This window comes from Neltuma alba, unplaced genomic scaffold, assembly GCF_004799145.2.
Source record: "Neltuma alba isolate B1F8T4 unplaced genomic scaffold, ASM479914v2 tig00003400_pilon, whole genome shotgun sequence".
NCBI classification, from domain to species: Eukaryota; Viridiplantae; Streptophyta; class Magnoliopsida; order Fabales; family Fabaceae; genus Neltuma; species Neltuma alba.
The window spans coordinates 26,383-43,138 of NW_021633269.1; the positions used below are offsets into that span (position 1 = coordinate 26,383).

The 16,756-nt window shown below is 31.8% G+C and overlaps 2 protein-coding genes across 2 annotated transcripts; both read right to left on the reverse strand.

The window, feature by feature from the left end:
- Positions 1 to 2,138: 2,138 nt before the first annotated feature.
- LOC114741466 (epsin-3-like) lies at positions 2,139 to 7,536 on the reverse strand. The gene is made up of 4 exons (XM_028929745.1): positions 7,430 to 7,536; positions 3,165 to 3,287; positions 2,888 to 3,049; positions 2,139 to 2,769 (listed from the first exon to the last, which is right to left on the reverse strand). Exons 1-4 carry the CDS (start codon positions 7,534 to 7,536, stop codon positions 2,139 to 2,141), a joined length of 1,023 nt encoding a protein of 340 aa, XP_028785578.1.
- Positions 7,537 to 10,704: 3,168 nt separating this feature from the next.
- LOC114741463 (putative protein phosphatase 2C-like protein 44) lies at positions 10,705 to 13,082 on the reverse strand. Its single transcript, XM_028929739.1, has 5 exons — positions 13,050 to 13,082; positions 12,575 to 12,874; positions 11,253 to 11,511; positions 11,049 to 11,164; positions 10,705 to 10,931 (listed from the first exon to the last, which is right to left on the reverse strand). Exons 1-5 carry the CDS (start codon positions 13,080 to 13,082, stop codon positions 10,794 to 10,796), a joined length of 846 nt encoding a protein of 281 aa, XP_028785572.1. The 3' UTR covers positions 10,705 to 10,793.
- Between the last annotated feature and the right edge of the window lie 3,674 nt (positions 13,083 to 16,756).

Below are 16,756 nucleotides of genomic sequence, written 5' to 3' on the forward strand. Positions count from 1 at the left end.
AGCTTCAAGCCTTGAAGAAGAGAATTCGAAGAGGAAAGATAGAGGCTTTGAGAAAATAGCACAAAGTAACAAATTGGATTTCTGAACGAAGTGGAGCGAGTAAAAACTTGGGATATGAGAAAGCCCCTACCTTGAGAATGGAGGGGAGTGACTGGGATTTGAGGATTTAGGGTTTTCTTCTTTCATTTTTTAGAGGCCGTGCTAGTTTTAGAGTCTGAGAGGGAAAGTAAAAATTTGGCGAAGCTGGGCGCCTAGGCAGGTTAAATGAATTGCTGGTTTTAGCTTATAAAATGTTAAAGCATCCTATAATAAATAATTCATTAAAAGCTAACCAAAGGCACGTGGCTTTGTTGGCAAGAGAGGCACTCAAGATTGATAGCAATAGCAATGTGTGTTCGAATCCCTCTACCGATGTTATGCATTTATTTTTTCAAAAAAAATTTTTGGCTTGATATTTTTTTGAAAATTGACATATTGAAAATGAAAAATGTCCCTCCTTGTACTTAGTGGGATTCGAACGCAAGACCAGCTAGGTGAACACAGACAAAGTTACCAAACATACTAATGTATTTTGATAATGGTGTTTGACATCATACATTTATATATAATACGCAGGTACATGTGTTTTAGTAAATTTTAATTAATCACATTTTAACCAAAAAAATCAATAGTAATACTATTTAATTGATTAACTATATACATGACTTTATTAGCTATCTCTCTCACACATACTTTAACTAATTATATTATCTTCTTCAATTATATTATTTCTTAGCCATCTCATATAGATGTTCATTGTCAAAGTGATTATTATGTTATACAAATATACCCAAACTAATTTAATTATAATCATCTCTCCATAAACTTAACTATATTATGCCTTTTAGTTATAATATCCTTCTCACACACACACATCCTATCTCCCTTTCAATTATATTACCTCTACCTTGCACCCCCCCACTACTTTCTCCTCTTGCCTTACCTCACAAACATACATCTCACTCTCATGCATGCTTCCGCTTCATTCCTCCATAGACAATATCATTTAATTCTATCTTTTACACATATAATTATAATATATCTATTTTATACATACTATGCACTCCCTCCCTCTCCCTTTGTCTCTCAAATACCACATTAACTTGCCCTAAGTCTCTCTCTATCGCAATAATACAGGAAAAAATATTAGATATCAAAGTTAGTTACATTAGTAACAAAGTATATAAATGTATTATAATTTTTTTAAGAACATAAATATAAACCTCAAAAAACTTTTAGCGACGACGTCATACCTTTGGTGGTGACAAAAAAAAGTCGTCATTGAAAGTTGATACTTTTAGCGGTGACACATTTAGTCACCGTTGAAAGTTGACCCTTTGGCAGTGACAAATGTTATTGCTACCAAAGGTTGAAACTTTCAATGGCGACATCTTAATGTCACTGCCGTTATAGACACTTGTCATCGCTAAAAATCTAACTTTCAGAGGTGACAAAAAAAGTCGCCGCCGAAAGTCATTGCTGGAAATAATTTTTTTTTGTAGTGCTTCTTGGGTGTTCTGCCTTTCGAGATGATATTATGCTGGACAAGACAAACCTACAGCAGACTCTCAATCATTTACCAAAAGGGTTTATTTTCTTGAAGTTATTTGAGATGCAAAATACAAAGAAATAGATAAGAAAATACTATGAGAGTTAGTTGACTAATTTGAGTAAATTAAAAAAAGTAGTTAATTTAGTTATTTGTAATAAATAGGGGTTTTATTTCCTAAAACATCCTTGCTAATCAAGTATATTGGCTAGAACTACAATTATTACAAAGACTACCTTGGGAAAATAGATAAATATAAGAAACAAAATGGATTAGAATCTTATATTTAGGACCAAAATAAAAGTCGAACAAGCTCTTATATTAAGGACTAGAAGTAGTATAAAATAAGCAAGCTTCTTACATAAAAAAATATATTAAGAACTCAATTACTAATACGTACTGATTAATAATAATAAATTAAAAACAAACTATATAGGACATATATGGATTTTTATATAAAATATGTAGCCCATCACTGCCAAATGACAATTTTATGGGTGAATATAAAGCCTATTGGCCTACTTAAATTGCCTTAAGGCATCTTCTTAAATTAGTACCAAAGAGAATGTTGGCGTTGAAGTTTCTTTTTATTTTCGCCCCTGCGTCCATTATCAGAGAGGCATCCAAACTCAACTTTCTTATTATCATAATTGGCTCTAAAACCGCCATTGCTGCTACCAGTAATTCTTGAGCAGATTCTGTTGACAAACCCTAACTTTTGTTTCTCTTTTGGTTTATCATCATCGTCATCCTCCACATCAGAACCCACCAAATAATCTCTTTCTTCAACAGAAGGGTCATCCCAAAGTTGGTTCTCGTCCTCATTATGATTATACATATTCTTCTTCCTGAAGACCAACGTGTTTTCATCTGACCATATTCCTCCGTGAGAATAATCTTTGATGGGAGAAAATGGATTCTTGTTGGGGTCAGTAACGGAGTCAAAATAAGTTGGAGTGGCGGTCGAGGAGGAGTATGGAGAGAAAGAAGAGGCAGAATGTGGCTCGGAAGAAGATGAACTGCTTGATGCTGATGAAGGAGAGTACTCTGAACTTCCAAAGCCTTGGATTTCATTGGTTATTTTCAGAGCCTTCAAGCGTGCTTCTCTTAGTGTGGGTCCACCTTGTAACAGTTTCAGTATTTGGCCAGATATTTTCTGCATCCTTGCTCCCCAGTTAAACCTGCCACAAGTTTATACTTTTTTATTAGTATTACCAAATTGCAATAATAAGTATAAATTATTAATTATAGAATATTATAGAGAATATATGTGTGTACGTGGGGGAATTAGAAAGGTACCCTGTTTCATCAATGTGAGTGAAACTTCCGAGTTCCTCAATGACTTCAGAATCACATTGAAACTCAACAGCAAACTGCTCTGGGCCATGGGTTAGCAAGAACTCAAGCAGCACCAGCGCTTTATAAGATCGCCTCCACTCCTCGGTGTTAAAGCACCCCAATCTATATATATTTCAATATATATTCATTATTAACTAAAATAATAGTCACAGCAATAATATATAAAGCAATATAATTATTATATATATATATAAGGTAATTAAAAAAGAAGAATGACCTTTGGTGAAGGACATCAACAATTCTCCAGTAATCGTCGGCCTCAAAGGATGCTTCAGCAATTCTTGTCATGGTTTTGGCATCTGGGCTACACGGTTCCTTATTTGTTGCCTCCTCAGCCAGCCTATATGTGTGTGTGTGTGATAGTTATTCTCCCTGTCAGCATTTCATCCGTCTTCTCATTTAATTAATTATTTGTGCCATTATTTATGCGAATCTCAACCATCGATTGGTGTATCATAAAGCCAGGGTGTTTAATAAATTTATAAGTCAGTTTTTTCCTTAAAATATTTGGTGCTATAAGATATTTCTCTGGTCTTTAATGTGAGACTTATTTAATTAATTTCACTAGATTAAAGAAGTTAAGAAAGTTAGTTAATTATAAGAAATATAACATATTTTTATTAAAACACCATAATCATCTTCTTTGATATCCTCCTCCCTCTCGTACTTGATTATTGTTGAAAGAGTATCAATAGGGTTAATTTAGAAAAAAATTAAGAAAAAATGAAAACTAGATCTTACATTTAAGATCAAGATCAACTTAACAATTAGATCCTATATCAAAAACTAGATGTCACATCCCGAATTTTGGGCCTAGAAGTACCAGAATTAGCCTCAATTAGGCAGACTGCTAGACCTTTTTTGGCAGAGGTCCCAGAGATTCCCTGGAGGGACGAAGGGATTCCTAGGGACTAAATCGCAAAGGGAAAGTTTTTTGGGAGTGAGAAAAGAGGATGTTAGAGGTTCAGAAGAAGTCTCGAGGCCCAGAAATGAGAAATAGAGATAGATGTAGGCCAAAGGTTATGTTGGAAGCCTCAAGGAGGTGAATTTTGAGGTTAAGCCAAACCAAGGGCAAAATTGTAATTTTGTAAAGTTTCAGGCTGATAGGGGTAAAAATGAAAATTATACCCGAAAATCCCAGAAAATGGGAAATGGTAGGTTAAGGCCTGAACACTTTATAAAAATTCTAAAAAAATGGGAACAATGTTCAGAGGCCTATATGAGGCAAAAAATGACGAAAATGCCCCTAGAAGGAATTTGTGGAATTCCCAGGGTTTTGATTGATTTTGAATATTATTGAAAATAAATTATTTAAAGTATAAGGAGGCCTCATATAATTGGAAGAAAGGGGAGAAAATACTTGAGGAATTATTATGGGTTTTAAAAATAATTCCGTCCCTAAAAAGCAAAGATGTTGGCTTTAATGGAATTTAAAGCCTATTTACATACTATCGAGGGAAAGTCAAAGTCAAATGTCTAGAAGTTGACTTTAGACTTAAGAAAAATTAAAAGAATTTCCTGTGATGAATAAATAGTATTGGTACCTAGAGACAAATTCTCGAAGTTATAGACCAGTAGAAAGAATTCGGTTAAGTTCACTCTGAAATAGATATTATTAATTATTTAATTATTTTAATGGAAGAACAAGGGAAGAGCATCACTCTCTCTTTGCGCATGTTATATAGTGCCATGTGAATTTATTTGAGGTGAGAAAATAGTGCCAGAACATGTCCCAGTGGTTCTGGAAAAGTCAGGACCTTAAAAAGTACCCTATATAGTGCAGAATGGCAAGATAGCTGGAGGAATACCTAAGGGTTATATTTTGCACGAATTTTATATTAATTTTCTCCCTATTTTGATGCCAAAATGATGAAGGAATATGGAGGAGACAAGTGTATGGTTAGATGGGAAAAGAAGATATTACGTGTACGGCTGAATGCAAGACACGTGTACGGTCGGAGGCAAGACACATGTACGATTGGATTAAAGGCATGTGAATTGATTATGTAAGCATGATGTCATCAAGACAATGTAAGCATGATGTCATGAGACACTTGTCACCACAAGATTAAAAGAGGAATGGACAGTCCAGATCAAGCCACGTATTTTTAAGATCAACGGTCCAAATTCAATCTTGTTTTCTATAAATACCCCTCCCCTCCCTCTCATTTCGTCCTAAGCAATGGAAACTTTACGGAAGCTCTGGCAAAATGGTTTCTAGAAAGGAAAGAAGAGGGAGAAAGAATGGCCAAGTGGTCCCATGCAAGATCAAGCTCTAAAATAAGGCATGTTCATGGTTTTTGATATAGTTTTCACTACTCTTGTTGTTGTTGAGCTTGGCTATGGATTTTAATGAGTTTTGGGAGCTTGGAACCCTTGGGGAAGTTGTTGCATGAAATTTTGAAGCGTGAGGGGAGATGAAATTGATGTTAGATTAATGTTCAAAAGCTTGAAAGGAACACGAATCAAGTAGTTTTATGCTAAAATTAGTTGAATTTCATGATTGTGTAACTTGAGGAAATATTTCTGCCAGACCTGGTTCTTGTGCTTAGGATGTAATTTTGATGATTTTGATTCTTCTAATGTGTTTAAAATGAAAAATTGTGTAGGCATAAGATAAAAGAATGAAGTTGGAAGCATTGGAATCAAAACCGAAAATTAAGTGGCAGATTTCGGTTTTGGCCTAGAACTAGGGAAAGTAATTGGATTTTGATGAATCTAAGCTCATATTTGGATTCTTTGGGTAAGATTGTGTAGGATTGGCCTAAGGAAACAATTTTTACAAAGCTAGAACACTACATTATAAATTAAGGAAAAAGGATTAAGTTTAAAGACATAAGTCTTCAATGTTGTGTAATTCTTGGTCCAAATGAGTAATATGACCCTTGTGGCTGTGATTAGGATTTTGAGACATCTAAGAGAAGGTTTGAATGTGGTTGACTAAAACCTAGATGGTTGGGAAGCTTAGGGAGCAAGTTGAAGAACAAGAAAAAGTTTAAAGACACAAGGTAGCAAACTTTACCCTACTCTTATGTGCTTGGTATTTATTTGCATGTATGACATGTTCTATATTTATATGGTTTTATGAACTCATCTATTGTGATTGTGAATATGTTTGAAATGTTTCATAGGCCTGTGTGTTTTATGGTTAATGTATGATGCTTTCCAAACATGTCACTATTTCATAGAAATGTTAAGTTGCAAGCATGTTATGAATGCCAAACTTGCCATGTATGTTTGGGTGGTTATTATTTGCTACTGAGATTCTCCCGAATCTCATCCTCCTTTAACCAACTATAGTAGGTCAAATGACAAAGAGAAGGAATGCATGAAGAAGGGCAAGAAGATGGAACCAATAAGAGTAGAGAATTTACATGCGTTTCAATGTAGTGATTGACATCGCTAATTATGTAATTAATTGTAGATATGTCAAGCATGAAATGTCATGTAATGTTTGATGTATAATGTAATGACATGTAACTCAAAGTATATGAATGAATGGGAATTCATAAAGCTAGTTGTTGCATGTTTGAATGAAGGGAGACTTAGAGTAAGAATTGTTGATGGATAAAACATAGGTCCTGTAGCAGTTAGTTTCTAGCTCCTGTTTGACCTATAGTTAAAGCATGAAATTTGTCATGATTAAAGTACACATCTTGCACTTTAAAACAAGTGGTAGATCACTTAAAAAGGATGTGTGTGTTAAGAGTTATGACTGCTCAAATTTGGATGAAAAGTCTGGAATTTAACTAGTGAACAGTACCCAAGAACCAATCACAAAGTTTAATATACGGGCTTGGTTAATGAATCGGTTGAACCGTAACACTTCCAAACGCATACTCTGAGAGGTCAAAGGAAGAATGTTTCACTAGAGGAGTATTAGCTAGGCATCACAAATAGGTCGCAAAAGTCCAAAGAAAATGAAAGAAATAAAGAATTAATTAACTGATAACAGCCTTGACATTCATTTTAGTTGAATTTAATTATTAACCACTCACATTTAGTTCAATTCCATGCATCAGGATTAGTTCAATTCTATCCTTATAATCTTGATGCATTTTCCTGATTCCAGTATTTGGTTTTCACATTAAAATAATCTAACGTAATCCTAATTACAATAGAATACAGCAAATCAAGTAATCCTCAATGCATAACTTACATGTAATCTGGATATTAAAGCTCATATTTAGATAATTATGCCCTCCATTTTTGGACTCGATAGAGTAAAAAGATCATTTCGTGCTTAACTTTATTTTCATCTAGATAAAATATAAATTTCATTTCATGACTTCTTGATGTTACATTAAACAATTATTCTGTAATCATCCTATTACATTTCGCAGCAATGCATTCCCTGTGATTTTTTGAACCAAAAAGGAGCACACATACTATTCTAAATCTTACTTATAAGAAAATTAAATATATGTTTTCTCAGACAGAAAAGGGCAAAAAATAAAATAAAGTAAAAACGAAGGCACTTACAGTTCGGCTTCAGTAACATCTGTAAATTTCAACCGGGCAACTTTGTACTTTTCTTGTAGAAAAAACGAAGTTTGCTTCTTGATTTGCCTAAGAAATGGGGTGCCCATTGTACTACCAAAAGCAAACTTCACAATCTGTGTTTGTGCCAAGAAAGTGATTTTTATGATAAGTAAACAAAAATAATATTCTAGGAAATATTTGTTTAAACCCATACAAGTGATTCAATCCTCCCATTATAAAGAGATAAGGCACAGAATTCAACTTCACAAATGATCATACAAGAGACAAAGAAGGAAGGAACACCAAATTTATGGATTGCCATAATTGTCGAAGTGCAATATAGAGAAACAAAATGGAAGAACCAAAACGAAATAGAGAATGAAACCAATTTTAGAAAACATGACTGAGTCCGAGTACAATCCATGATTTTGTCTCTATCATGCAGCACCATAAATTTTTTATATTCACTTTTATATAAATAAAACTATTTTTTGATATAAGTTTAAGGGAAAATCCCAAAAAAGGTCCTTGGAATATGAGAAATGCCAGATTGGGTCCTTAAATTTCGAAAATGACAGAATGGGTCATTGACCCAATCTGTCATTTGTGAAATTCAGGCGAATTGACAATTTTGCCCTCATTTATTCATTCACTACAATGATTCAAGGAATCACTATAAGAGTTTAGGTGTTACCTAGATTCGTATAGCGAATAACTATTCACTTTTTCATAGTCAGGTGTCTTGTTATTAACTACAACTAATGTTGTAATCACTAGAACAATGTAAGCATTACCTAGATTTGTGTAGAGAATAACTACTCATTTTTTCATAGTCAGGTATCTTATTATTATCAGGTACATTATTATTAACTACAACGAATCTTGTAATCACTAGAACAGTGTAAGCGTTACCTAGATTTGTTTAGAGAATAACTATTCACTTTTGCTCAGGGGCAAAAATGTCAATTCGTCTGAATTTCACAAATGACAGATTGGGTCAATGACCCATTCTGTCATTTTCGAAATTTAAGGGCCCAATCTGGGATTTGGTATATTCCAATGGCTTTTTCTGGGATTTTCCCTAAGTTTAATGTGATAATCACGGTGACTTTTATAAATTTATATTTAAAAAAAAAACTGTGTCAACAGTTTCAACTAAACAATTGATTTTTCTTGACAGAGATAAGAGAAAATAACTAAAAAGGAACCTTGAAAGAAGGAAATTTCAAAAATTATATTGAAGCTAAAACTTCCAAATGATAGGGAAGGAAGGAAAGTCTAAACTGAAATTATGAAAATATGAGGAAGTAACGAATATGCCCTTGTGTGATGCTCAAAAGAGTGCTATTATTATGTATTTCAAACTTATTTATGTTTCAGTCTTATTATTTTCATATCAAATTTAGCCATTTTCCCAAATGGACATATGCTTTCACCTAAGAAAATGATGTTATTATTTATTCCAAATTTGTTAATTTATCCTGCAATCTTATTATTTTCAAATCAAATCGAGTTATTTTCCCAAACTGTCGTAAGGGCATGTTAGTCATTTTTTCATATTTCTATAATTCCAGTTCATGTTTTTTTCTCCGTCATTTGGAAGTGTTAGATGCTCTTTTTAGAATTTTATATTTTCAAGGTTCCTTTTTGGTCATTTTTCACACAGATAATATATAATGAAATCTGACATTTGGAAATAAAGTGCTAAAAAAAGAACCCTAATAGGAGGAGTGATCTAGAGGAATCCTCACGGGGTTTAGTTTGGAACGCTTCAAAAGCCAATGTGCTTACTAATAAAAAAAATTAAAAAAAAACTTACGAAATCAATAAAAATCAGTCAAGAAGATGTTAAAAAAATAAGAATAAGTAAAAGGAATTTTTTCCCCTCAATTTTTATGTATAAAAGTAAAAATATATTACCTGATAAAAGACTAGGCACTAGAGCATTTACCGATCTAATAATTGGTCCAACTTTTTTAGATTAGCGGGAAAGAAGATAACAAAAAATTTTCATTTCAAAACCAAAATAATATCAACTTCGGTCCTTAATATAATACTACTTCCGGTCCTTAATATAGAATTCCATTTGATTTTTATTTTGGTCCTAAATATAAGATCTCTATCCACTTTATCTCTCATATTTATGCATTGTTTTCCAAGATAGTTCTTCTAATAATGGTAGTTCTAACCAATACACTTAATTATTAAGGATATTTTGGAAAAGACAATACCTATTTATTACAAATAATTAATTTAATTTATTTTTTAATTTCCTCAAATTAGTCAATTAGCTCTTATAATTAAGACCAGAAGTAGTAGTTTGTTAACAAATTTGAGCATATTAAGAAATTAATCAAGTTAGTTATTTATAATAAATAAGTATTGTTTTTCCTAAAATTCTTACTAATAAAGTATATTGGTTAAAATTACCATTATTAGAAGAACCACCTTGGGAAAAAAAAAGATAAATATGATAGACAAGGTGAATTGGGCTATTATATTTAAAATCAAAATAAAAACCAAACAAGCTCTTATATTAAGGATTGGAGGTAGTATGATGTTTGCAAATTGAAGTTGGATAAATGCATAAGCAAGCTTGAGAATTGTGCTTTGGATTATGAAGTTAGGATGCTCGATTATCATCCTCAATAGTCAACAAGCATTATGGTATCGTTAAATTAAAGCATACCAGCAAAGAAATGCCAAATATTTATCAATGTAGATTAAAGTAGTAATTTTTGTTTATTATATTGTACTAAAGTACTCCTTCCCTCCACCTTTTTTTATAAGAGACAATTTGTAAAGTATGACGCGTGCTCTTTTATAAGAGATATTCAGAGGTTTTCTCAAAATTTTTTCGTTGATTTTTCATTTTATCCTTATTTAGTTATTCATATTACTAGTATCACTATAATTAATTCTCACATATTCTCTCTCCACCACACATTTTTTCATTCTACATAAACGAGGGTATTTTTCACAGAGAGAAAAATTACATTCTTTACACATTTATTATCTTCAACTAATTAGTTTGTAATTTGACTAATTGTCTCTTGTGAAACAAACGAATGGGGGAGTAGTAATCAAGACTCTTTATTATTAGAAAACATAAAAATAAAAATATAATTTTGACTTTAAAGCAAGAAGAGTTTAGATTGAGAGTTCGCATATGGCTAGTGGCTACTATTAAAGTCAAATCATTACAATCAAATATAAAGGACACATAATCTCAAAACAAAAATTGATTGACTATATTATATGGTCGGGAAATATTATTGGTTTTTTTCCAAAAAATTGTAGCAGCAATCCACAAAGCATCATATTGTATATTCAAAAAAAAAAATTGAAGCCATTTTTCTTTCAATCAGTCGAATCGAATAATGATGCACGAGATGTTGCTTTTGCTCATTCTATTCAAAGCTTCATTAGCCAAACATTTAGCAGCTTCGTTGGGATTCTCTATGTGCCTTATGAGATTCACTGCCTCTTGATTCTTCATCACCTGCATATACAATTTTAGAAGACATATAATTATCATTAAAATCACCAAATACTTCAAAAATATTTCTTTTTGGGGTAAATCCGCATCATTTCTCTTAAGAACTGTTCAGCCACTTACGTCCCATATGCCATTGCTGGCTAAGATCAAAAATTCAGTATCAGAATCAATCTTTTCAGCTCTGACCACAAGTTCCGAACTTCTATATTGCCTTCTACCTGCATGTACAGAGTATCCTCATATCAGAAACAACATGTTTGACGCAGGTCGAGCACCACTTAGAATTAACTGTGAATATATATATATATATATATATATATATACCTGAAAAGAGTTTGTGAGTCCAATGGGGTGTTTTGCGCACGTGTTGTGGACTGGGATCTGTGTGATAAGCAATCCCATCTCTACACACAACAGCTTTGCAATGTCCGGTTTGTGCCGTCACAAGCTTTTCGCCATTGATGACCATTGCTGATACTGAGCTGATCTGGTGACTCATCGTCTCTTCCTCTGGTCTCATCTTTGATGTTAAACTCAAATATGCTCTTTTCATTGTTTCCTTGCATTTTCTACTTATGTGTGACTATGCAATCAAGTCAATCGAGTAGAGTCAGAAAACAAAAGAAGATCCTTTTGGCAAAAAAAAAAAAAATGAAAATAAAAGAATATCGATTTTGGCTCAATTGAAATCAAGCAACAAGTGCACATTTCACCATATATAATTTTGAAAAAAACAATTAATCTATAACTTTGCTATAAAAACTAATGGCTACAATTAAAGAAATTGTAACGGTTAAACAAAAAAAATTATAGAGACTAAATTAAAATTTACGTAAAAGTATAAGAACTGAGACAAATCAGTTCTTTAAATAGAGTTTGAGAAAGATATGACAAATTATGATAAAAACAGTAAAAGACACCAAAAATTCAATCGCAAATATTTCCGGTTGTAAGAGCTTTTAGCTTCTCTTTTCTTTTCCTTTTTTAGGGCTTTTATTTGTAGGGCCCATTTGTGCTGAAGCTTAAAAAAGAAAGGCCTAGTAAAAAAAATTAGTCTCTCGCTGGCTAATGTTCAAATTCTCACTGGAAGAAATACTCATAATTAGTATCTAACAATGCCGCAAATAGAATTACTTTTAATAAAAAGATATCTATACACAGAAAAAAGAAACACACACAACAAGAATGTTTGTGATCAATAATCGATAATAAAAATATAACAAATATCTCTAAAAATTGTGATTTAAATAAAAAGTAGATTATTTTTTTGTTTAAAAAATAGTAGACTATTTGAATTGAAGTTAGTTCATTTTGATTTTTGATAGCGTGAAATCTGGTTTTGGAATTTAAGATCTACACTTTATACTTTTACTCATTTGTGAGTACTTTCATATCTCTCTTAACTTCACAAAGATATTTTGCCATTTACAAAACAGATCCCAAATCTTACTGGTCTAACCGGCCCATCCAATCCAAGTTAGATTTTAATACTTTGTTGTTAACTAACAAGATCTCAAGTCAGCACAAAAAATTATGAATCAAATTCTCATCAAATGAATCGGCTTCGATTACACACACACACATATGAAACCAGTTTGATTGAATAACAAAAATTAAGGGTTTAATTGAAAGGATTATTAGTTTACCTCTTTAAGCTGCTTCTGAAATAAATGGGACTGCATATACTTGGTGACGCCATCTCCAATTAGAGCGTCAAATATTCCAAAATACCAGAGTTCTGTGTTTTCCGTCTGTTGTTCTCTCTGCACCACAACTGATGAATCATTCTCATGCTCATCGGAACAGTATCCTCCGATTATCCCCCGATCGATCACTTGGTAGCCATGTGACACTGCTGGGTTCATCCATGACGGCTTCTTCTTCGTCGTCCTCCTCCTCCTCCTCCCTCCATTAAACCCCCACACTAATCGCTTTAGACGTAATGCCTGTGCAATATTCACACAACATCATGACCGAGTAAAAGTATCGAACACACTATCATTAAGGGTTATTCCATCAAATACGGTATAAGAAATTTGGGAACAACCCATCCTCTGGAAAGTTTCTTTGGATTCTCTTTTCTAATATGAAATCTACAAAAAGAAGAAGAAGAAGGCGTACCTTGAGCTTGAGATGAAGATCTCTGAGTCTCATGTTTATTTTTTGCCCCTAACTTGTCTGCATCATTTGACTGTTTCTTCTTTCTTCATATAGAGAAGAACAAGACCCTTCTTATCGTGGTGTGAATGTAATATAATAAAGTTTATGTTTGGAAAATGTTCTTCAAGAGAGGTTTAGGGTCAACAAATGTTTAGAAATGAATTGAATTGGTAGTATTAATTGACTTTGATTATCAGTTAGGCACAGATTTTGAATGTCAAATTAAATAACGTTCTGAACCGTCAAGATATTGTGGACCATAATAAACAACAACTCTTCATACCCAACTCACAGCCTAGAAATTTATTATGAGCATTTTATGCTTTTTCCTATTGTAATATTGTTTTTGTTTGTTCTGGGAAGCAACCCTGTTTTTGAATATTCTGCTTTAATTATCATATTTTCAAATCTTAAATTTTTGAATCACAAATAGGAAACTCAGATATAATAATATCCAAAGAAGTTTCTAAAAATAAACTTTCACGTAAATTTAAACTATTTTAATTTGAAATTTTTTACGGAGAAATGAGATCAGTTACCAGATAGAGGAATTTTTTTTAAGTTTATTTGTTTTCAAAATAAGGTCGTTAAAATTAATATGGATAAATTAATTTATATTCTTTATGAGTCTTTCCAATAAACTAAAGAGCGAGAGAGACTTTTTTTTTAAAATTTCCTTTTAAAGCATTAAAAATTGAAAAGTTTAAAGTTCACATTAAAACATAGTGCTCATCCCTTCTTAAATATAGAGGCTAGAAGATTTTTTTTTTTGGTGATAAACGAATGGGGTGTTAATTTTATTTCAAATATAACTTCTCGATTTATTTTTCAAACTAACTTATTTAACCCATAAATTGAGATATAATTTAATATTATACCATAATATTTTAGAAAGAACAAGTTGCATTTGTTATAATTAACTAATTCAGCATTTTTAGTCTATCCAAATTGATTGAATATCTCTTATATTAAAAATCAGATGAGTGCTCAGTCCCAAAAAAAAAAATCAGACGAGTACAATATTAAAATATTAAAAATATATAAAGTATAATAATTTTATTAATAAATTCTTTTGCCGTCCAACCTCCAAAATCAATACACGCATGATTAAAAAAAGTTGATTCCACTGTACATTTACGGCTTGGTCATTATGATTTTATTTTATTTATATATTAAGTAAAAAATTTCGCTTATTCATTGTTATAGTTTTTTGTCCTAGTTATTTTTTTCCGACTTTTTACTCTAATTATTATAGTTGCTTATATTTTATCAGACTAAACCACTTTGAATTAAAGATCCCAATAAATATTCCCCCTAACCTTCACTGAATTTTTAATTTTGTTTATTACTTGAGTTCATTAGCAAGTACACATATTCTGGAATTTCTGAAAACAAAACGCGGTCACCTAATATGTTACTTTTAGTTTATAAATTTTTTGAAGTGTTAAGATTGCAAATTTATCTCAGAAGTTTTTACTAAAGAGTACTAAGCATTTAGAAGGTTTTTTTAGTACAATTTTTCCAAAAGTTTAAAAACGAAGTAACTTTTCTCCTAACCATCAAAAAATTAACATTGACTATTAAGATAATGACATTAACTATTAATATATTTAATTGCAAAAAGCAGTATTATTATGATTTTAAACTTTTATAATAAATTTGCATTCAAAATAATTTTTGAACGTACAATGTTGCTGAAAGAAAATTTTCAGGACAAATTTGTACTTTAATCTCTCTTTCAGTCAATGATTTTTTTCAGAAGAATAGACCACAATGTATCATATTAGATGCGTTATTCAATATAACTTTTGTACGAGTCGGAGAAATTAACGTTTTCTTTTAACGACTCTCAATAAAATGAGATCATCTTGCATATATTCATGTTATGATAACTCAATAATCATTATTAGTTATTACCTCTTGTTCTAATATAAGAACAAGTTGAGAGTTGGATTTACAACTATATATAATATCTTAATCCATTTAGTTTTAATATAGTCATATTTATAATTTTTCTCCAAACTAATTTACCTAACTTATAAACTAATATAACCCAGTGTTATATAAAAATATTTTAAAAAGATTATGTCACACTTCTTATAATTAGTTAATTAATTTGACTGCCTTAATACATCCAAATTAATTAAATGGCTCTTATATTAAGAATTAGATGAAGTAGTTTATTATTTAACAATACAAAAAGTCATCTAGAAATATTCACGAAGGAGCACCCAGAATCTAAAAGTTTTTTTTTTCCACTCTTATATGTTTTGAAAGTTTTATTTTGTACCATTTTTGTGTTAAACCGTTATCCTCCATTAAGTTTGACCATCAACGATACCCATCAAACTTCATAATTTAATAGTCAAACTCAACAGCGGATAATAGCAAGTATATTTTTGCTACAAAGTTAAACTTAATCAACAATATTTTATCTAGAATCTGAGCTGGTCATACAAAGCTTTAATACAGAACTTCTTAAAAGGTCTTGAAAATTTATTTTGCGTAATGACTTGGGCAGATTAATAATTAATGTTCACATATTTTTGGTTGGTTAATTAAATTGATGTGAAAACCTGAATCCATGTTTGTTAGCTTTGTTTATTTTTTATAACTAAAAATTGATTGAGTCCGGCGATTTTTTATTTGTTTAGGCGACTACTTTTAATGGGTGGCAAAAGAGGTGACTACTTTTAATGTCTCATCTTTAGAAGGTGCAGAATTTACAACCGATAATTGTCTCTCTGCAATTAACGCAACCTGCGTAAAGTGCCAACAAGAAAGGGATTTTTATTTAGTGAAAGGAAAAGTATCTTTGAATGTGCTGACATGATTTTTTTTGAACCAAAATTTTAGGTAGGGATTTGGGCTCAACACAAATCAAAAGGCAGGGAACTTGAAGGGCTTTTAAGTGATACTAATGTTGACATGATTGTTAATAGAATGAAATGGAAAGTAGGCAATGAAACATATATCTCTATACCACCCTATCTGCTGGCCAAGGCAAGTTAGGATTGTTAACCCTTCTAATATTAGTAGGTTTTCAGACCTTTTAATGCATGCTCCAGACTTTTTGAACCTAGTTCAATGGAATCGTTCCTTGTTACATAATTTGTATTCCTCTTCCATTGCTAGTATTATTTCTCGTCTACCTATTTCTGTCACAGCTCATATTGATCAATTATCCTGGAATGACAAGTTATTTGGAAGTTGTGAAGTAAAGGATGGCTTTCCAATTTATGCTTCGGCTTCAAATCTAATTGACCCTCACTTTGATCCTTTCTGGAAATTACTTTCGCCTATTTCACTTCCTTTTAAACAACTGTTGTTTAATGTTATTCTTCCCTTCAAAATACTAAGGAAGCATCATTACAATGTGTTTGGTGAATGTCTCTTCGATGTAATCATGAGGAAACTCTAGATCACTTATTCACCGCCTGTCCTTGTGTCAAATCATTATGGTTTGGTTGTTTCCCAATCCAGTTCAATTCCTCTTCCTTCTCGGATTTCAGGGTATGGCTAAAAGATACTTTAAGCCAACGTCATAAGGATGGAGAAACATCTCTCATGCAGCGCATAATTATTCTCATCAATGTTATTTGGGCAAAATGCAAATGGGCTTTGCATCATGGACAAATCATTCAGCTTTCAAGAGTTGGCCATTAGGG